Source organism: Schistocerca serialis, chromosome 6, assembly GCF_023864345.2.
Source record: "Schistocerca serialis cubense isolate TAMUIC-IGC-003099 chromosome 6, iqSchSeri2.2, whole genome shotgun sequence".
Classification (NCBI taxonomy): domain Eukaryota; kingdom Metazoa; phylum Arthropoda; class Insecta; order Orthoptera; family Acrididae; genus Schistocerca; species Schistocerca serialis.
The window spans coordinates 543,189,726-543,208,109 of record NC_064643.1 but is presented as its reverse complement, the minus strand read 5'-3'; the positions used below and the strand labels follow the sequence as shown (position 1 = coordinate 543,208,109).

Genomic DNA, 18,384 nt, shown 5'->3' with positions numbered 1-18,384 from the left:
CAGTGTGGGAACAATTTGAATACTGCATTGACATATGCTGTGTATCTCCATGAGGATTGAAAATGTATGAAAAAATTATTTGAGTTTCCTGTTTATCAAAAAATGAAGCTCATTGTCTGTTTATTAGTTTCAGAAATATAGACATGCCAAATTGGATGATTATTTTTAATACATCCTGTATATGCAGCTGAATACAATTTTTATGAAACTCAAGATAATGCAGTTCAAAACTTAAAAGGCTGTGGAGCTGTCCACCATCAAAATTTTAATAACCTGGAAAATGCACTGAATTTCTCTCACCTATGTCAATGCAGCTCCCCATTCATTCCTGAATGAAATTTTCCAGCCAGTTACAGGTAACTGAATAGTAAGAATTTTGTGCAGATGTATTGTTAGCTGGAACAGGTTTTACACCTGTGTGTCTGCATTCATAAATGTTACACTACAAATGAAAACAGGGTCAACTATCCACAATGTAACCTTACACCAGCTACAGAAGTAAACAAAGTATGCAGTCATAAAAAAGAATATCTCTCTTGCGAATTAGAGGTAATAGGTAATGAAAGTTTTAAAAACAAATTGGAGTCACTTTTGCTTAACAATTCTGCCTAATGCACAGATGAATATCTGATCAGGTAGTATTTGTATGAGGTTGGGTTACATTTATCAAGTTTGGTTGTAAATGAAAATTAAAAAAATCTAGTTATACAAATCACCAGCATGTGGCCATGTGATTACAGAGATAATTTGTCTTATTTGCAAATGTATGGAAACATTCCACAGAACATGTAAAAAACTAAAATCATTATCCAGCTAAAGTAAACTCTCACAGGTAGTGCTGTGCAAGATAAGGTATCAGAACACACTTAACAAACTAATAACAAAACTTAGCCAGAAAATGAAATTAATTTCCACCGTTATTCTCACCATAATCTGATACTGAGATTATTTCTTAGAAACAAGTAAAATAAGGACAATATATATAACCAAGAAAATGTAATATAATTTGAATCTACTGCCTGTGGCAAAAGTTTTCATATTATTCTCTTAAGATGGTGCTATAATTACTTACTATTTATGTTATTGAATAAAACCATGTCTGAATGTTAACAGTATTAAGCTCATATTGATAAATTATCTCTGTTTTAATGAGCTGTAGATTTTTATGCTCATATATTGGGTTGGTGCATAAGTTCACAGCTTTTTTCCATATGTTAAATAACCATAACAGATACACATAACAGAGACTTTAGTCATCATAACATATTTTCCTTCACTATTTACAACACTCTGCCAATGCTGGGGTAACTATTGATTCTGCAACCATAGAAATCACTTGGTTTCAAGAAAATAACTTGTTGAGCCTTGTTCGGAATGCATTTTCATCTGGAAAGGAATTTCCTTCAATATTGCTCACTAGAGAGTGAAAAAGCTGAAAAGCTGAAGGTGCAGTTGGGCATCATTGGAGAGTCACTTCATGCAGTCTTCCTGGTCATTGTTCTTGGATTCTGTCTGCAAGACATCTCTGTTGTTAGCGTAAATGCTGGTTACTCCCAGGGAAGCAATCTGTAGTACACTACTAGATGCATAACATTATCTTTTGTGGATGCACATAGGTGTTTGTATGGGCAATTGTTGCTTTATTTTGATTCAGCCATTCCTTCCTTTCCCTTAATTTAGCATAAAGACACCATGCCCCATTACCAGTAATGACACAGGATAGGAAAGGTTGGTATTATCCATGAACCAACTGATGACAAGCTAGGAGAGATGCATATATGGCCATCCACTGATTTTCAAGATTTTGGCTTAGAACATGCAGTACCCATACACCTGCTTTTTCAACCTTCCCCATTGAATGCAAATGTCGCATGCCGGTGGCATGAACACAGTTCATCACATTTGTCAGTTCTCAAGTGCAGTGACATGGATCATTGTGGATTAATGCATCAAAATGATCTTCATTTAATCCCAAAGGTCTTCAAGAATGTGGAGAGTCACTAACATCAAAACGATCCTTCTTAAAATGAGACAACAATTTTGTTGCTGTGCTTTGTCCAGTTGCTTTATCCCCATACATGGCGCAAATATTTCTGGCTGCCTCTGCTGCTGTTACCCATCTACTGAACTCAAACATAAGAATATGTCAGCAATGTTCCAAATTCTCCACTTGGCACTCCATTTTCTAGTATCCACAGCTCCACTAAATATCCCCAAATCACAAAATGACAATATGTAAACTCATATGCAAACAGTGAACTACAAACAAAAAATGTCAATTGATTAACGAATAGCAACCAGAATACCAAATGCAAAACAAAAACTGTACTAATTTATGCACCAACCTAATACAATGAACTCAAGGAATTTGTCATAGGAATAGCCTGTATGAAATTCTGTTCATTTCTGGTATGTATCATTTTGGTTTCAAATGTAAATAACTTAGAAATAACTACCATTCAAGAAATATTTCAGAAAGCTAAAAGAAATGTATGAACAAATATTAATTGGGTTCCAATAATTGCACACATGTTTCTCAAACTGTGCAAGGATTTTTCTTCTTACTTATACCAACATGTAATATTCTTCATTAACTATGAACGTGGCTGGACATTACTTACCTGTATCATTTACCACCACAGAGTTTATAGCTCGGAATTTACCACTATACTGATGGTCACGGTGTTTAAATTCAGTGTAAATATCAACTTCAGTCAGTTTAGTACCAGTATTGGCTATTCTGGGCAAGGAACTGAACTGTTTATCAATGTCCTCAGGTAAAATAATTTGGCCTGTTACAATTAGCTGTCCATTATCAATAAATTCAAACTTTCCACTTCCTTTTTTAATTAGAAGCATCATCGTCAAAGTCCCTGTAAACAAATTTATACAATAAAAATTACATGCTTTAAATGAGAATGAAGACAAAGGAATAACATGTATAACACAAATACAGACAAACATCAAACAGTGGAAAGTGTAGGATGCAAGAACAACAATATTATGAAAAGGATAGATTGACACTCATGACATAGAGGAGATGTTGAGTTACACACAGGCACAATGAAAAGAGTGTTATATATTTAATCTTTTGGCCAAATGGCCTTCTTCTGAAATAGAAAACACACAGACATTCACACAAGCACAACTCACACTTCACCAATGTCTCTGCCCACTGAGGTCAGATTGTGGAATGCAAGTGTGGCTGATAGAAGCACCAATTTGGCATGAATGGTGAGCGTAAGGAAGAAGCATGGGGTGGGCAGGGGGAGGAATAACTGTTTAGGTATGGTTAAAGGTACAGTGCTGCAGAGAAGAGGAAAAAGGACTGTGAGCAAGGTGGCAGAATAGAAGGCTGTGTAGTGCTACAATGGGAGCAGAGAGGCGGATCGTTAGGTGGAGCTCGTGGACTAGCAAAGGTTGAGGCCAGGAGAGTTATGGGAATGTGGGATATGCTGCAAGGAGCATTCGCACCTGCACAATTCAGAGAAGCTAGTGTTGGTGAGATGGATCCAGATGGCCTAGTTTTGTGAAGCAGTCATTGAAATGAAGCACATTGTGCCTTGCAATATGTTTAGCAACTCGGTGGTCCAGCTGCCTCTTGGCCATGGCTGTCAATGGCCATTTACATGGACAGATAACTTGTTAGTTGTCATGTCTGAACAGAAAGCAGCATAGTGGTTACAGCTTAGCTTGTAGATCACATTAGTTCTTTCATAGGTATCCCTGCCTTTGATAGGATAGGAGATGCCTGTGACTGGACTGGAGCAGATGGTGGTGGGTGGTTGTATGGGACAAGTCTTGCATCTAGGTTTTATTGCAGCCACGCCACATTGCTGCTCCCACGAGGCATAGTTTTTGTCTGCAGTCCAGCCACAATGGCTGGAGACGGTGGTCATGTGTGTGAATTGTTTTCATGTGAAAATGGTTGTGTTTTCTATTTTGGAAGAAGACCTCTTGGCCAAAAGTGTAAAAGCATAGCAGTATTCCCACTGTGCCTCTTGGCAATTCAATGTTATACAATACAGACAAAGCAATATGTGACAGATTGGCACACAAACAAAACAATGGATATCAGACAAGACTCAAATTTTCATACACACAAATGCACACATGTGCACATCTACATCAGTTCTGATGTTTTTCTCCCATGAAACCACCTAACAAGATAACCTTCTTGACATCTCAGTTATCATTGTCACCATCTTATCTTCCATCTTGCACCTTATGTCCTCTAGTGCAACTAGTAGTGCCAATACGAGGATGCGAATAAGGTTTGCTTTAAATGCGTGCTGTAATGATCATGAGTATTAGGTATCTTTCAGATTGGACATTGTGAGTTTAGTCAGTCAAGAATACATTTAAGATGACAAAGACACATTTATCAACACCTCACTGAGTTTGAGTGAGGTTGTGTAATAGGGCTACAAGAAGATGGATGTTCCTTCTGCGATATTACAGAAAGACTTGGCACAAATATAGCCACTGTGCCAGATGGTTGGCAACAGTGGTCATGAGAATGTAGGGTCACAAGAAGACCAGGCTCCAGACAACCACATGTCACTGCTCACAGGGAAGACCTTCGAGTTTGGTGTAAGGCTCTGGCACATCGTATTGCATCTGCTACAGCTATTTGAGCAGCAGTTGGCACCACAGTGACACAACGAGCTGTTACAAATTGATTACTTCAAGGACAGCTCAGAACCAGAAGCACTGTAGTGTACATGCCACTGATACAAACCACTGTCATCTGCAACTTGAGTGGTGTCAAGTGAGAGTTCATTGATGGGCAAGGTGCAGATCTGCTGTGTTGTATGATGAAAGATGGTGCCTTGATGCCAGTAATGGCTGTGTATGTTTAGAAGGAAGCACTTATACCTGGAGTTACGGTCTGGTGTGCAATTTCGCATGACAGCAGGAGCACTCTTGTGGTTATCCCACACACCCTGATACCAAATGTGTATGTCAATCTGCAGATTTGATCTGTTGTGCTGCCATTCATAAACAGCATTCCAGGGCATGTTTTCCAATAGGATGACTCACCCATATACCACTGTTACAACTTAACATGATCTATTAAATGTCAACATGTTGCCTTGGCCTGCTTAATTATCTGATCTGTCCCCAACCAACACATATGACACATCATTGGAAGACAGCTCCAGGGTCATCCACAAGCAGCAAGCAACATTAACCATCTCTGTATTGATTGACCAAGTGCAACAGATGTGGAACTCCATCCCACAAACTGACATCTGGCGGCACCTGTACAATATAATGCATGCATGTTTGCATGCTTGTGTTCAATATTCTGGCAGTTAGACCTGTTATTAATGAACCAGCATTTCACATTTGCAATGGCTTATCTCATACTTACATTACCTGTGATCTTGCAGTGTTAATCACTTATATACATTATCTATACAACTGTATTCCCAAATTTCATTACTTTACATATGGTTCTTTAGGCCACTTTGGACTTTATCCAGTTTTTGTTTGTCAACAACACTTTGGCTATTGCAGTGAAGCTCTCATGGCTTTGTGGTAGTTTCTAGTACAGCTGTTAAACCATGGTTAATCTTTCCTATGCCTTACAACTTTGCTTGACACTTCCTGGTCTAAGGTTTAATATAGGATACTTTTGAAGTTTGACAGCTCAGGATTTTCAATTTCAGAGATGAATGTTTAATGTTAGCTACTCAGGTAATCTGAAATCCATTTTCTATTGCATTTACTGAGCAGAAATATGATCCTCCCTTTCTTTCTTCCCAGTCCTGCTGACACCCACCGTCAGTGACAATAAAAGCCTTATGGTCACTTAAACTCTGCTCATTTCCCTGATTAATGGCTCAAGAGAATTTTCAGATAAGGTATTTAACTTGGTTAGGAAATTTACATGCAGCCTTGTGCAAGTTGTCACTGAACCATTCTGCCATTACTGTTCATGCCACATGGGGTCTATATTAGCACACAGCTATCATGTTTGTTCCATCTAAAACACTTATCTTCACCCAAATTATTTCACGTTTAGAGTCTGTAATAACCTTACTAAATATTACTGCTATGAAAATGCCTCCACTATTCATGTCCAAACTATGTTTTTGCTATAAACTGCAATCATAATTTAGAATTTCATTGCTATTAATAATTAGTTTAGCCAGCTTTCTGTCCTTTGCACTATGTGGACATTATAACCATTTATAAGGAGGACTAGTTCTGGTACCGTTCCATGCATTACCTAATATTGCATTCACATTCTCTTTCTCCAGTCTGGTATGACAAATATTTATCTCTTTTGTTATGAGACTGCTATTCTTCTCTTTCTGAAATCAGAACATTTACCAAGTCTTTCCCCTCTATCCTAAAAAACCTACTTATGGAATCCACATGTACTGTGCTACACTAGTAGACAATTCCTGTGTGTATTGCACCCATATCCTATTAAGTGGGGTGTTACAATCCCCCAACTGATAAGAGAGGTAGAGAAATTTGGAGTGGACATCAGCTTCCCTTTCTGGACTAACTGTGATTTTCCTAACAGGCTCCATTATCTAACTAATGGAACTCCCAATGACCAGAAAACTCACCCTCTGCACTTGTCCAGACATTTCAGGAATACTGGCCCAGTTCCAACTGATGATGTGTTCCATACTGACTTGGACGTACTTTTAGCAAGAGCAAGATCTAAAGCCTGTCTTAGAGATGTAAGGAGATAGATGACAAGCAAATATCCACTTTTGCCTTCTATCTGGAGATTTGTAACCCCATTAATGTTGTTGTATCTGCTTCTCAGCCAGTGATTCTAGATTCAACATGGAGAGCCTCCAAGAGGTAAGGTCTACTTTTTTCCAAGAGATCTAATACTTTTCCATTGTCAGTGGGCTTCCAGATTATGTGATCTCTGCTGACCATTTCTGCTTTCCTCTTGGAAGAAAGGGATTTATCATCAGCATTGGATGTTCTGTCTCCTAAATGTAAATATTATGGATGCTTTCTGTTTCTGACATTTTTAATAATTTTCTGAATTGAATTTTACTTTTTAGATAATACTTTTTCAGCCCATAAAGTGTGAATAAAACTTCTTTGCATAATAATAACAATAACAACAATATTAAGAGAAATAACAATAGTAATAATCATAATGATGAATAACAAATTTATTTTCTGACTGAATTCTGAATATTAAAGACGAAATATGGGTCAGAAAAAATATGGTGATAATTTACTGTGAACATACCTGTTCTTGGTAAAATAACAATTCGATGAATGAAGACATTTTCAAAGACAGCAGGCACATTGTCATTTGGCTGCTCCATAACATACATTAGTTGTTGTAGTGCTATTTTCTGAAATAAATATTGCATAAGTACTACAGAATAATCACAATTATATCACAGAATAATGATCACATGGTAAAATAATGTTACTAACTTATCTCATTTCTGCAAATCATATAGAATATATCAATAAGCTTGACCAGCAAATGTATGTAATCATGTGTATCTAAGGAAAGGCAGGAGTTAACTGCTTGGACTCAAATCAGACTATTAGGTGCTGTTAGTATCACATAACTATTTGTATTCACATTTAAATACCAGCTACCACTATCATCTTTAAGACACAACAGGAGTCATAGTCACATGCACGGTCATTCACAAGCACGCATACACACACGCACGCACACACGTGTGCGCACAAAACACACACACACACACACACACACACACACACACACACACACACACACACACACACACACACACACACTATAATCTTGGATTTTCTATTGTTTTCCTGTGGCTACATAATTATTCACTGAAACTCGTATCTCCTTATGGTTTTTCTGGTATGAAAAGTGAGATGGCCAGTACAATCTTAGGGAATTAACTGCTAGATGCCATGCATTGATTAAATTGGAACGTCTATCATTGTTTATAAGGTTATTCAACAGTTGCCTTACAATAGTGTCCTTGATTAAACTAGCCCAGAAATTTACATCTCCATCATGATATTTCATCTTATTATCTCATTAAATAAAACTCAGAACTAAAAAAAAAATTAACAAGATGACCATCTCAGTTATAAGAACTCATTGTTATGAGGATATTAGTGCCAATAATGGAAAGCCTTAAGTCACTAAGAAGGTGACAATAGTTGCTATTTATTTTCCTTTACACTGACTTCTTGTTTTGTGGTTTCCTCTTTTACTTTTGATTTATCCAACATAGGACATCAAGCTGTAGTCTCTCATTTATTTATTGATTCTCTGTAGACAAACACAACATTTATTTTTGGACTGTGGGTATACTTTACACTTTTATCATAACTTTGTGAGAATAGTTACAAACATAAAAATGACTATTTATCTTAATCGCTAGTACTTACAAATACTGTTCTTACAAGTGATAATATTCTACTCCTCTGAAAGGAGTTCTGTAATACCTTAAAACCATTTAATGGTAAGAAACTTCTTCAAGCAATTTCAGAGAAGCTTCCAATTGAGCATTTTAAATTTTTTCTAAGTCTGTCACAAAATTTGATCTCCTTGTAGCAGAGGCTATTGTCTCCACTTTTTCTGTTAGGTTTTTCAAGATATAATCAAAGTCTCTCCAATATTATAAATATGTAGATTTCTATTTAGAATATTGTAATGCTTGTATTTTAAATTAGTGGAATAATTTGATAAATTTACTAGTGACCTGTCCAAACTTCACATGCGTAGCACTAAGCATCTATGGCCGGACTACTTGTTTGACGTAATATCACCACTTTCATATAACTTAAATGGCTTAAGCAGTGCATGCCAGGAGAGTTCTCAGGAGTTGCAAATGTTATCTGTCCCATAGAGGGCCAGTCTATAGCCCGAGAGACACCAGCCACCACTTGAAGCACTAAGCTGAGAGGTGCACCAGAGGTATCAAAACTGTAAGATATCTCTACAGGACATATCACAATTAGTAACAGCCAGTTGGTGTGTCAAGCAGAGAGGGGTATTAGGGGAACCCAAGGGCAAGATCTATATACAGTGCACACCACAATTAAGAACAAAAGCAAAACTAACACAGATGAAGGTGTATGAGGGAAAGGAGGAGGAGGGGGGGGGGGGGGGGGGGGGGGGGTGAGGCAAATGATAAGTTGCTTGTGTGAGAAAATGTTCTCAAACCAGTCTGGTTCCATGTTTAATTAGTGTTTGGAGTGACTTCTCATGGCAATGATGGGAGCTGTAAGCTACTTCACTGATCAGTCATCTCACTGCAGTGCCAGTTTGGCATGTACTACAACCATCTGCCAGCTGCCCTGATTGCAGTGCTAGTGTGGTGCAGTCCACCCAACTGCAAAAGAGTCAGCTCAAGTTATGGTCACTTGCCAGTCAGCTGAGCCCAGCACCAGGCAAAGTGATCTACATTTTCTGTTAACCCATTTTCAGCATTTCTGAATGTAACATCACTATGACACACCCTCTGCCACACATAATTGATTGTGTGCATCCTCTGCCATAAAACATTGGTACAAAAGACCCTTTATAGTGCAACACTGGTGTGAAGCACTTTCCATTATGGAACATTGGTTTGAATCACCCTCTGCCACGAACAATCAGTATGGAGCACCCACCACCTCAGGACATAGTACAAAGCACCCTCTACCACACAATGGTTTGAAGTGCTCTCTGCTACTCAGTACTGGTATAGAGCACCCTCTGTCATGCTGCATTCTTACACAGCACCTTCTGCAATGCAACACTGATGTGAAGCATGCAACATTGGTACAAAGCACCTTCTGCTATGAAACATCATAACAAAAGCACCCTCTGCCACAAAGACTGATATGAAGCACCCTCTGCCACACAACATTGGTACAAAGTGCCCTCTGCAATGTAAAAATGTTAAAAAGCATCCTCTGCAATATAACATTGGAACATTCTCTGCTATGCATCTTTAATACAAAGCACCATCTGCCATGTAAATTTGGTATGAAGCACCCTCTTCCATGCAACATTGGTATGAAGCACTCTCTGCCACATTACTTCAAAACAAAACACACTATCTTTTGCAACACTGGTGTGAAGCACCCTCTGCCATTCAATATTGGCATAAGGAACTCTGCCACTAACAATCAGTAAGGAGCACCCTCCATGATGCAACATACTGTGAAGCATCCTCTGAGACACAAGATTGTTAGGAAGCATCCTCTGCCATGCAACATTAGTATGAAGCACTCACAGGCACAAAACATTGGTAGAGTGCATCTCTATTTTGTATTATCTGTATGAAGGGCCATCTGCCATACAACATCAGCAAGAAACACTATCTGCCACATGACATAGCTACGAAGCACCTTCTGGTGCTTAACACTTGTACAAAGCTCCCTATGTCACACTATCTGCCACATGACATAGCTACGAAGCACCTTCTGGTGCTTAACACTTGTACAAAGCTCCCTATGTCACATAACACGGGTACAAAGCACCATCTGCCATATATCAGGGTACAAATATCCTCTACTATGTAACAATGGTATGGAACACTACCTAAGCTACTGTGATTCACAGAATATTATTCCATTCACTGCTAGATGACAATGGAATTGCTTTCATAGCAACAGACGAATTTAATTCATCATAGTTCAGCCACTTGGCACAAAATATTTATAAATTAGATATACAAACCTTCCTCATACCCATTTACTCATAATGCAGAAACTTTGACATTGTCCTCATTGCATACATTGATTTTCTTAATTTTTCACACAATGGCAAGTCAAGGATAGAATAACAACAAAATGGAAAAGTATAGATTGCGACTCACCACATACAGGGGGTGTTGAGTAGTAGAAAGATCTAATGAAACAGAATCTTAGAAACTATCCAGCTTTCAGACAAAGTCATTCTGCAGAAGTAGAAAACTCACATTTGCACAAACACAACTAATACACATTGTCTTCCAGTGCTAAGGACCAACTGTGACTGCATCTGATTTGAGGAACAATCTAGCTGGGGAGGGTATCAGGGTAAGGGACAGGCAGGGGGGCAATGAGGGGGAGGAATAAGAAGGCTCTAGTGGGTGGGGGGGAGCAGGGTAGGGGGTTGTGAGGGAGGGGGAGGGAGGGAGTGTTGAGAAATAGAGAATGGAAAAGAACAATGTATGTGCTTTGCTGGGATAAAAGGAATACGTAGTAGTGGAGTGGAAGCAGGGACGGAGATAGCTAGGTGGTGGACAGCAATTAGAAAAGGGCAAGGTGACTAGGGTTACAGGAACAGGGGATATGATATAGGTAGAGTTGACACCTGTACATTTCAGAAAAGCTGGTGTAGGCGAGAAGAATCCAGATGGCACAGCCTGTGAAGCAGTCATTAAAGTGAAGCACATCATATTGGGCAGCATTTTCAGTTTTCAGCAACTATATGGTCCATATGTCTCCAAGTCCCAGTTTGGCAGTGGCCAGTCAAGTGGACAGTTGGCTTGTTAGTTATCATGTCTATGTAGGAAACACCACTCTGGTTGCAGCTACATTGACAGATCACATGGCTGCTTTTACAAGTGGCTCTGCCTGTAATGAGATAGGAGATGCCTTTAACAGGACTGGAGTAGATGATATGAGGATGTATGGGACACGTCTTGCATCTAGGTCTATTGTAAGAATGTGAGCCAGGAGGCAATGGGTTGGCAGCAGGGATGTATTAAAGACTGACAAAGGATATTACACAGGATGGCTTGGCAGAGAAATATCGCTGTGGGAGGCGAGAGCTAAGAAGTGGTGAGGACATTGTTCATTCCAGGTCTTGATGAGAAGTAGTTAAAATCCTGGTAGAGAACATGATTCAGCTGCTCCAGTCCTGGACAATATTGACTCATGAGGGAAGCACTCCTTTGTAGCTGGACAGTGGATATATAGGGGATAGTAGGTGACTTGTGAGGTAAGGTTGAGGGGGTAACTTTTGCTTGTGAAGGCCTCAGTGAGACTGTTTACAAATTTGGGGAGGGATTGCTTGTCATTACAGACACTTGCCAACCCCACATACCCACAGCTCACCTACAAAAGAGCACTTGTCCTCATCTCATCACTCAGACCACCAAAGACTGAAGCAACTAAATTAAATTCTATGCCAGAGTTTTGACTACCTCTCATTGTGCTGTGCAGTGAGGAATCCTCCTCACCCTCCCACAGTGGTATTCCATCACTCATGTAATTTACACAATATCCTTATCCATCCCTACTTCACCCCTGCTTCTAACACCTTGCCTCATGGCTCATGTACCTGCAACAGACCTAATTGCAAGATATGTCCTATAAATCCTCTCATTACCACCTAATTCAGTCATGTCACAGGCATCTCTGCCCCATCAAATGCAGGGCCACCTGTGAAAGCAGTCATGTGATTTACCAACCTAGCTGCAACCACTGTGGTACATCCCACACAGACATGACAAGAAACAGGCTGTCTGTCTGCATGAATGACCACTGCCACACTGTGACCAAGAGACAGCTGGGCCACCCAGTTTCTGAAAATACTACCTATAATAATGTTCTATACTTTAATGACTGCTTCATGGCCTGTGCCATCTTGATTCTTCCCATCAACATCAGCTTTTCTGACTCATGCTGATGTGTCCTTCGTTTCCAAACCATAGTGACCTCAACCTCTGCTAGTCCCTGCCCTACATGTGTCTATCCTTGCATGGATACCACTTCAGTACTCTTTATGTCTTCTGCCCCACCATTGCACCTACACAGTTCTTTCCACTCTCCTACTTCTCTCCCCAACCTCCCAGCCCCCTTGCCCCGCAGAGCTGCACCTAGCAGCCCTATCCTGTCCCACCACATCCCTGTGTGCTTCCACAGGCAGCTCTAGCATATCCCCCTCCCTCCTTACTCCATGCCTCTTCCTTACCTCTACTATTCACCTCAGCCATATTGCTAATCACATCAGAGGCACTCTTAGTCAGGCCTTCCTGCATGAGTTGTACTTGTGGGAATGTGTGTTTGTTTTCTGCTTATGAAGAAGTAATTTGTCTGACAGCTGAAATATTTCTAGCTTTCTTTTTCATCATGCCTGTTGTAATGGAACCACTAAACATACCTTTTTTTTTTGCAAAGTATTGTAGTTTGTGATACTATACAGGTTAAAGTAATGACCCTTGTGATACATTATTAATATAACACTTACTTGTTTGCTGTAATCACTACCATTATAAAACATTAAATACATTTTGTACTTTTTTGTTAATAATTTCAATCATATCAATATACGTATCTCTCGATGTAACTATCAAAATATCTGTGATCTGTACACTACAGTATCTTTGTTGTTAATTTTTGTGTATCAGTATTGTAGAGTCTGTTGTCGAGCTGTGAGGCAGTTGCAGTTGTGATGATGAAGTTGGTTGGACTCTGGAATCTGATGCTGTACAGTTATGATGGAATGAGATGCAAACAATCATGATGAGTTATATTATTTGTAAATGATTTCTTTGAATTATGCAAAATGTATTTGTAAATGATTTATTTGAATTATGCAAAGTGTTTTGATTGATGCTATGAAGTGAAAGAATTGACATACATCAAACATTTGAAGCAAAATTCAGTACTTGCTTCATTATTTCATTCACATATATGAAAGCAACAACCCATCCCTCTTGTAGGTAACGAGATCACCAAACTAGACAACCTACCAAAAAATAATTCCATGTCAATGAGACAAAAGTAAATTATATTGTTCTTAACATCCATTTGCTCATTTTCTTTTGTCACATAAACGGACACACAGTTTTGCTAATTGTTGGTGTTGATATTATTTATGCCAACAGAATGAAGAGGCATCTTAAACTGTCTGCAACACAACGCTACCTCTACATGGCATGTAGCAATCTACCATTTTGATATTGTTATTTTTGTTAAGGTTTTTCTTAAATTTTCAGCAATGTCATGCTCCCAGGACTGCATATCTAACCATGGTCCGAGGCTGCTTTGGTGCCAGTAGTAATTCGGAAAAATTGCCTGGCCACCTAATGAGGGCTGCACAAGTATAGTTGGATAGTGGGGCTGTTAGTTAGTTAGTTAGCTAGTTAGTTGGTTATGTGTTCCATTGATCAATCGCACAGTACGGTAGCCATTATAATGTGGAACGTGTCAAGTGCACAAGAAATGCACATATGATGGCCTTCCAACCTGTCTGATTTTCTTTTAAGGGTTTACTCCCCTAGGGAGTACCTGAGAGCCTCCCTAAGCTATGGAGAGAGTATAATAGGGAAACCCATTTAGTGTTCATTGATTTTTTTAAGGCATTTGATAATGCTGATAGAGAGAAACTGAGGAGAATTATGAGTGAAAGAGTATATCCATGACACCTAACGAAACTTCCTGGCAGATTAAAACCGTGTGCCGGACCGAGACTCGAACTCGGGACCTTTGCCTCTCGTGGGCAAGTGCTCTATCAACTGAGCTACCCAAGCGCGACTCACACCGTGTCCTCGCAGCTTTACTTCTGCCAGTACCTCATCTCCTACATTCCAAAATTTACAGAAGCTCTCCTGCAAACCTTGCAGAACTAGCACTCCTGAAAGAAAAGCTGTGGCTAAGCCATGTCTCCGCATATCCTTTCTTTCAGGAGTGCCAGTTCTGCAAGGTTCGCAGGAGTGCTTCTGTAAAGTTTGGAATGCAGGAGATGAGGTACTGGCAGAAGTAAAGCTGTGAGGATGCGGCGTGAGTTGTGCTTGGGTAGCTCAGTTGGTAGAGCACTTGTCCGCGAAAGGCAAAGGTCCCGAGTTCGAGTCTCGGTCCGGCACAAGGTTTTAATCTGCCAGGAAGTTTCATATAAGTGAACATTCCACTGCAGAGTGAAAATCTCATTCTGGAAACATCCCCCGGGCTGTGGCTAAGCCATGTCTCCGCAATATCCTTTCTTGCAGGAGTGCTAGTTCTGCAAGGTTCGCAGGAGAGCTTCTGTAAAGTTTGGAACGTAGGAGATGAGGTACTGGCAGAAGTAAAGCTGTGAGGACGGGTCGTGAATCGTGCTTGGGTAGCTCAGTTGGTAGAGCACTTGCCCGCGAAAGACGAAGGCCCTGAGTTCGAGTCTCAGTCTGGCACATGGTTTTAATCTGCCAGGAAGTTTCATATCAGTGCAGACTCTGCTGCAGAGTGAAAATCTCATTCTGCAGGACACCTAATGTTTTAAAAAGTCTGTACAAACACACAATTGTAATTTTAGATATAAATGGTACTCTGACACAACCTATAGTCACAAATAAAGGAGTAAGACAAAGGTGCAGCATTTCACTCACACTTTTTAACATTTATTTAGATGTTGCTTTTCAGAAATGGAAGGAGATATTTAATGAGGGAATTAAGATTAACAGTAATCCCCACTTATATTGTCTTTTATATGCAGACAACACTACAGAACTGGTGGATAATGAAGATGATCTACAGAGGGGAATACATTTACTAGGTAAGCTCTGTGAGGAGCACCATTTGAGGATTTCAGAAAAGAAGACAAAGCCATTGGCTTTCAAAGGGAAACATCCTGTGTGGACAAAAATTGTGATCAACAATAGAGCAATGGAACATGTCAAACATTTTAATTATTTAGGTTGTGATGTCACATGAGTATGATGAAGTCAATAGAGAAATAATTAGCAAAGTTTGGGGATATCTGCAGAACAATAAACACGTGTGTAAAAAATAAAATGAAGAAAGAAACAAGATTAAAATTTTATAAGACAATGGCAGTTCCAGTGCTTGTTTACAAAAGTGAATTGTATGTTATACGTAAATGTCAAGAAAGTCAAATACAAAGAGGGGGCATGACGTTTCCAAGAGCAGTAAAAGGATGCACAAGGGCTGACAGTGCATTTTCAACTTCTCGCGGCGTAATGAATAATCCATTAAATTTCGGGCATGCAGCCGCGCAAATAAAATTTTATTTGCGCGGCTGCATGCCCGAAATTTAATGGATTAAGGGCTGACAGATTTAGAAACCTGGAAATTAGGAAAGAACTGAATATATTTAACATCCTCAACAAAATACAATAAAACAGAAGAAATTGGAATGAACATCTTGAGAGAATGAGTGGAGGAAGATAACCTCTCCAGATAAGAAGATTTAAGCCAGTAGGAGAAGAAGTCAGGGAAGACTGAGAAATTGATGAGTACTGCAACAGGCAAAACAAAACAAAAAATTGACTAATGCTTGAAGCGAAGATGATAATGATATTTTGAATGTGTATATCACAGTTTAGTTAAAGCTGACTTTCCTTGAGGACCCTCCCAAAACCTTTCATCTGGATCCATCTTCCTTCACACATTGGTAATTACTTGTTTAGTCACCTTCTTATTGATTGATTGTTCATCATTTTTGTACATAGTTACAAACAGATATTGGACAAATCAACTTTTGTGACCTGATGAAATGAGACAATGTGAATTTATGTGTGATGCTTAAGAATTGCTCTACCAACTAAGCCATCCAAGGATGACTCATGACCCATCCTCACAGCTTCAATTCTGCCAAAAGCTGTGAGGATGGGTCATGAGTCATGCTTGGATAGTGCAGTTGGTAGAGCACTTGCCCACGAAAGGCAATGGTCCCAAATTCGACTCCTGGTCTGGCACACAGTTTGAATCTGCCAGGAAGTTTCATATCAGCGCACACTCTGCTGCAGAGTGAAAATCTCATTCTGTTTGGAACATGTTCTTTCCTAGCATTTGGTGGGTGCATTTTGATATCATTTTCTACTATTTCTGTAAAGTAGGAGTTAAATTTATTTGCAACTTTCTTTGGGTATGATATTTTGGTTGAGTTTTCCAGTGTGTCAATATTGTGGTGTTCTTCACATTGTTTTTCTGTTTCTTCTCTCACTATGTCCCATATAGCATTCATTTTGTTTGGGATACTTTTTACAAAATTCTCATTTGCCAGTTTCTTAGTCATTTCAATGACTTAGTTTAGGAAATGTTTATATCTCCTAAAATAAGCATCAAAATCTGGTTTTCCCTCTTCTTTTGATACATCATATAGTTATCTCTTTTTCTGAAGTGATGCCAGTATGCCTGGCATAAGCCAATTTCTTTTCTTATTTTTCTGTGTTTTCCTCTTTCTTCTGGGATGGTGGGGAGGAAACACAGTTCAAATTAATAGGAGAAGATGTTACTGAAAGCATCAAACTTTTCATTTGTGCCTGCAATGTTGTAAACTTCTTTCCACTTTTCTCTGTTTAGGAAATAAAGAGAGGAATTTATATCTTGTTCACTGTAGCTCTGAACAACAGCTGATACAGACTGTTTTGAAAGTTAATAATGATTTTTTAGCTGTACAAAATTATTTATGCATTGTGATCCCCTAAGCCTGTATTGAAAGTTTGTGTGTTGTACTTACATGGCGTGTTTGTAAATATTTGGTCAATGGTTGACACTGATGTTGCTGTTATCCATGTTTCTGCTTCTATATTAGGCTTCAAATTAAAAGTTAAAAGAAGGTTCAAGAGATCAGATTTTGTTTTGAATCTTTCAGGAAGTTAATATTAAAATCCCCACACATAATAAGATTTTTGCACCTTTTTGTTATGATGTGGAGGTATGATTCCAGACTGTTAATATGATAGATATATTGACTGTTGTGGCCTATACAAGTAAATAATAGCTACATATTCAGCTACTTTCTCCATGGGTCTCTACAGTTCTATTGAAATAGCTACCTAACAAAATTCTGCAAACTCAACATTTTTAAGTTTTCTTCTTCAAGCCAATGTTCTGGTATGCAAAGTGCAGTACCAGAGTTCAGTTAGTCTGTAGTAGAACTTAAAGTTCACTCACTTTATTTATCAGTGACTGCACGATTTGATGAAACAGTGAGAAATTTGCAAATAACTTTGGAATTTAACAAGGTCAAGGGCTAATAAACCTTTATTTCCAACTGGATGGCTGATTTTTCAACTGTTTCAGATTTACACAGTGACTGTTTTGTTTAGTGTGGTGTTTTATTTGCTGAAACTGCATACTTTTGCCTAAAAAAGTACCTGAGGGTTTTGAAATAACTGTTTCTTCTCTCTTGCCCATGTTATGTTCATCATTTGTTTTTGGCAGAACATACAGGAAGCTGATAGACAGTTTTATTTCTCTAAAGTTGATCTTTAAGTATTTTGTTGATGTGATCACACACAAACAGTTTTCCTTCATAGTTCAAGTGCATTCCGTGATTGATGTAGAGGTTTTGATGCAGCTTACTTATGTCTAGTACTTCACGTTTATCATACTCTAAACACAGTTTCTTTATTTTAATATTTGTCTTCTAGACTTCTTTGTTTACACATGAGTTGTAAAGCACATCATGCCTTTGAGATACTGTGGTAACAACTGCGTTTCGAGATTGATTCATGTCTAGAAATTTAT

The 18,384-nt window shown here is 38.9% G+C and overlaps 1 protein-coding gene across 1 annotated transcript in view; it reads right to left on the bottom strand.

Annotated features, from left to right (window-relative positions):
- LOC126483828 (fatty acid synthase-like) overlaps nt 1–18,384 on the bottom strand; it is a 394,620-nt gene that overhangs the window by 164,781 nt on the left and 211,455 nt on the right. Inside the window, exons 16-17 of the mRNA XM_050107027.1 lie at nt 7,238–7,346; nt 2,622–2,873 (exon numbers count right to left, since the gene is read on the bottom strand). Coding sequence (XP_049962984.1) covers nt 2,622–2,873; nt 7,238–7,346 — 361 coding nt within the window. The remainder of the gene's footprint in view (nt 1–2,621; nt 2,874–7,237; nt 7,347–18,384) is intronic.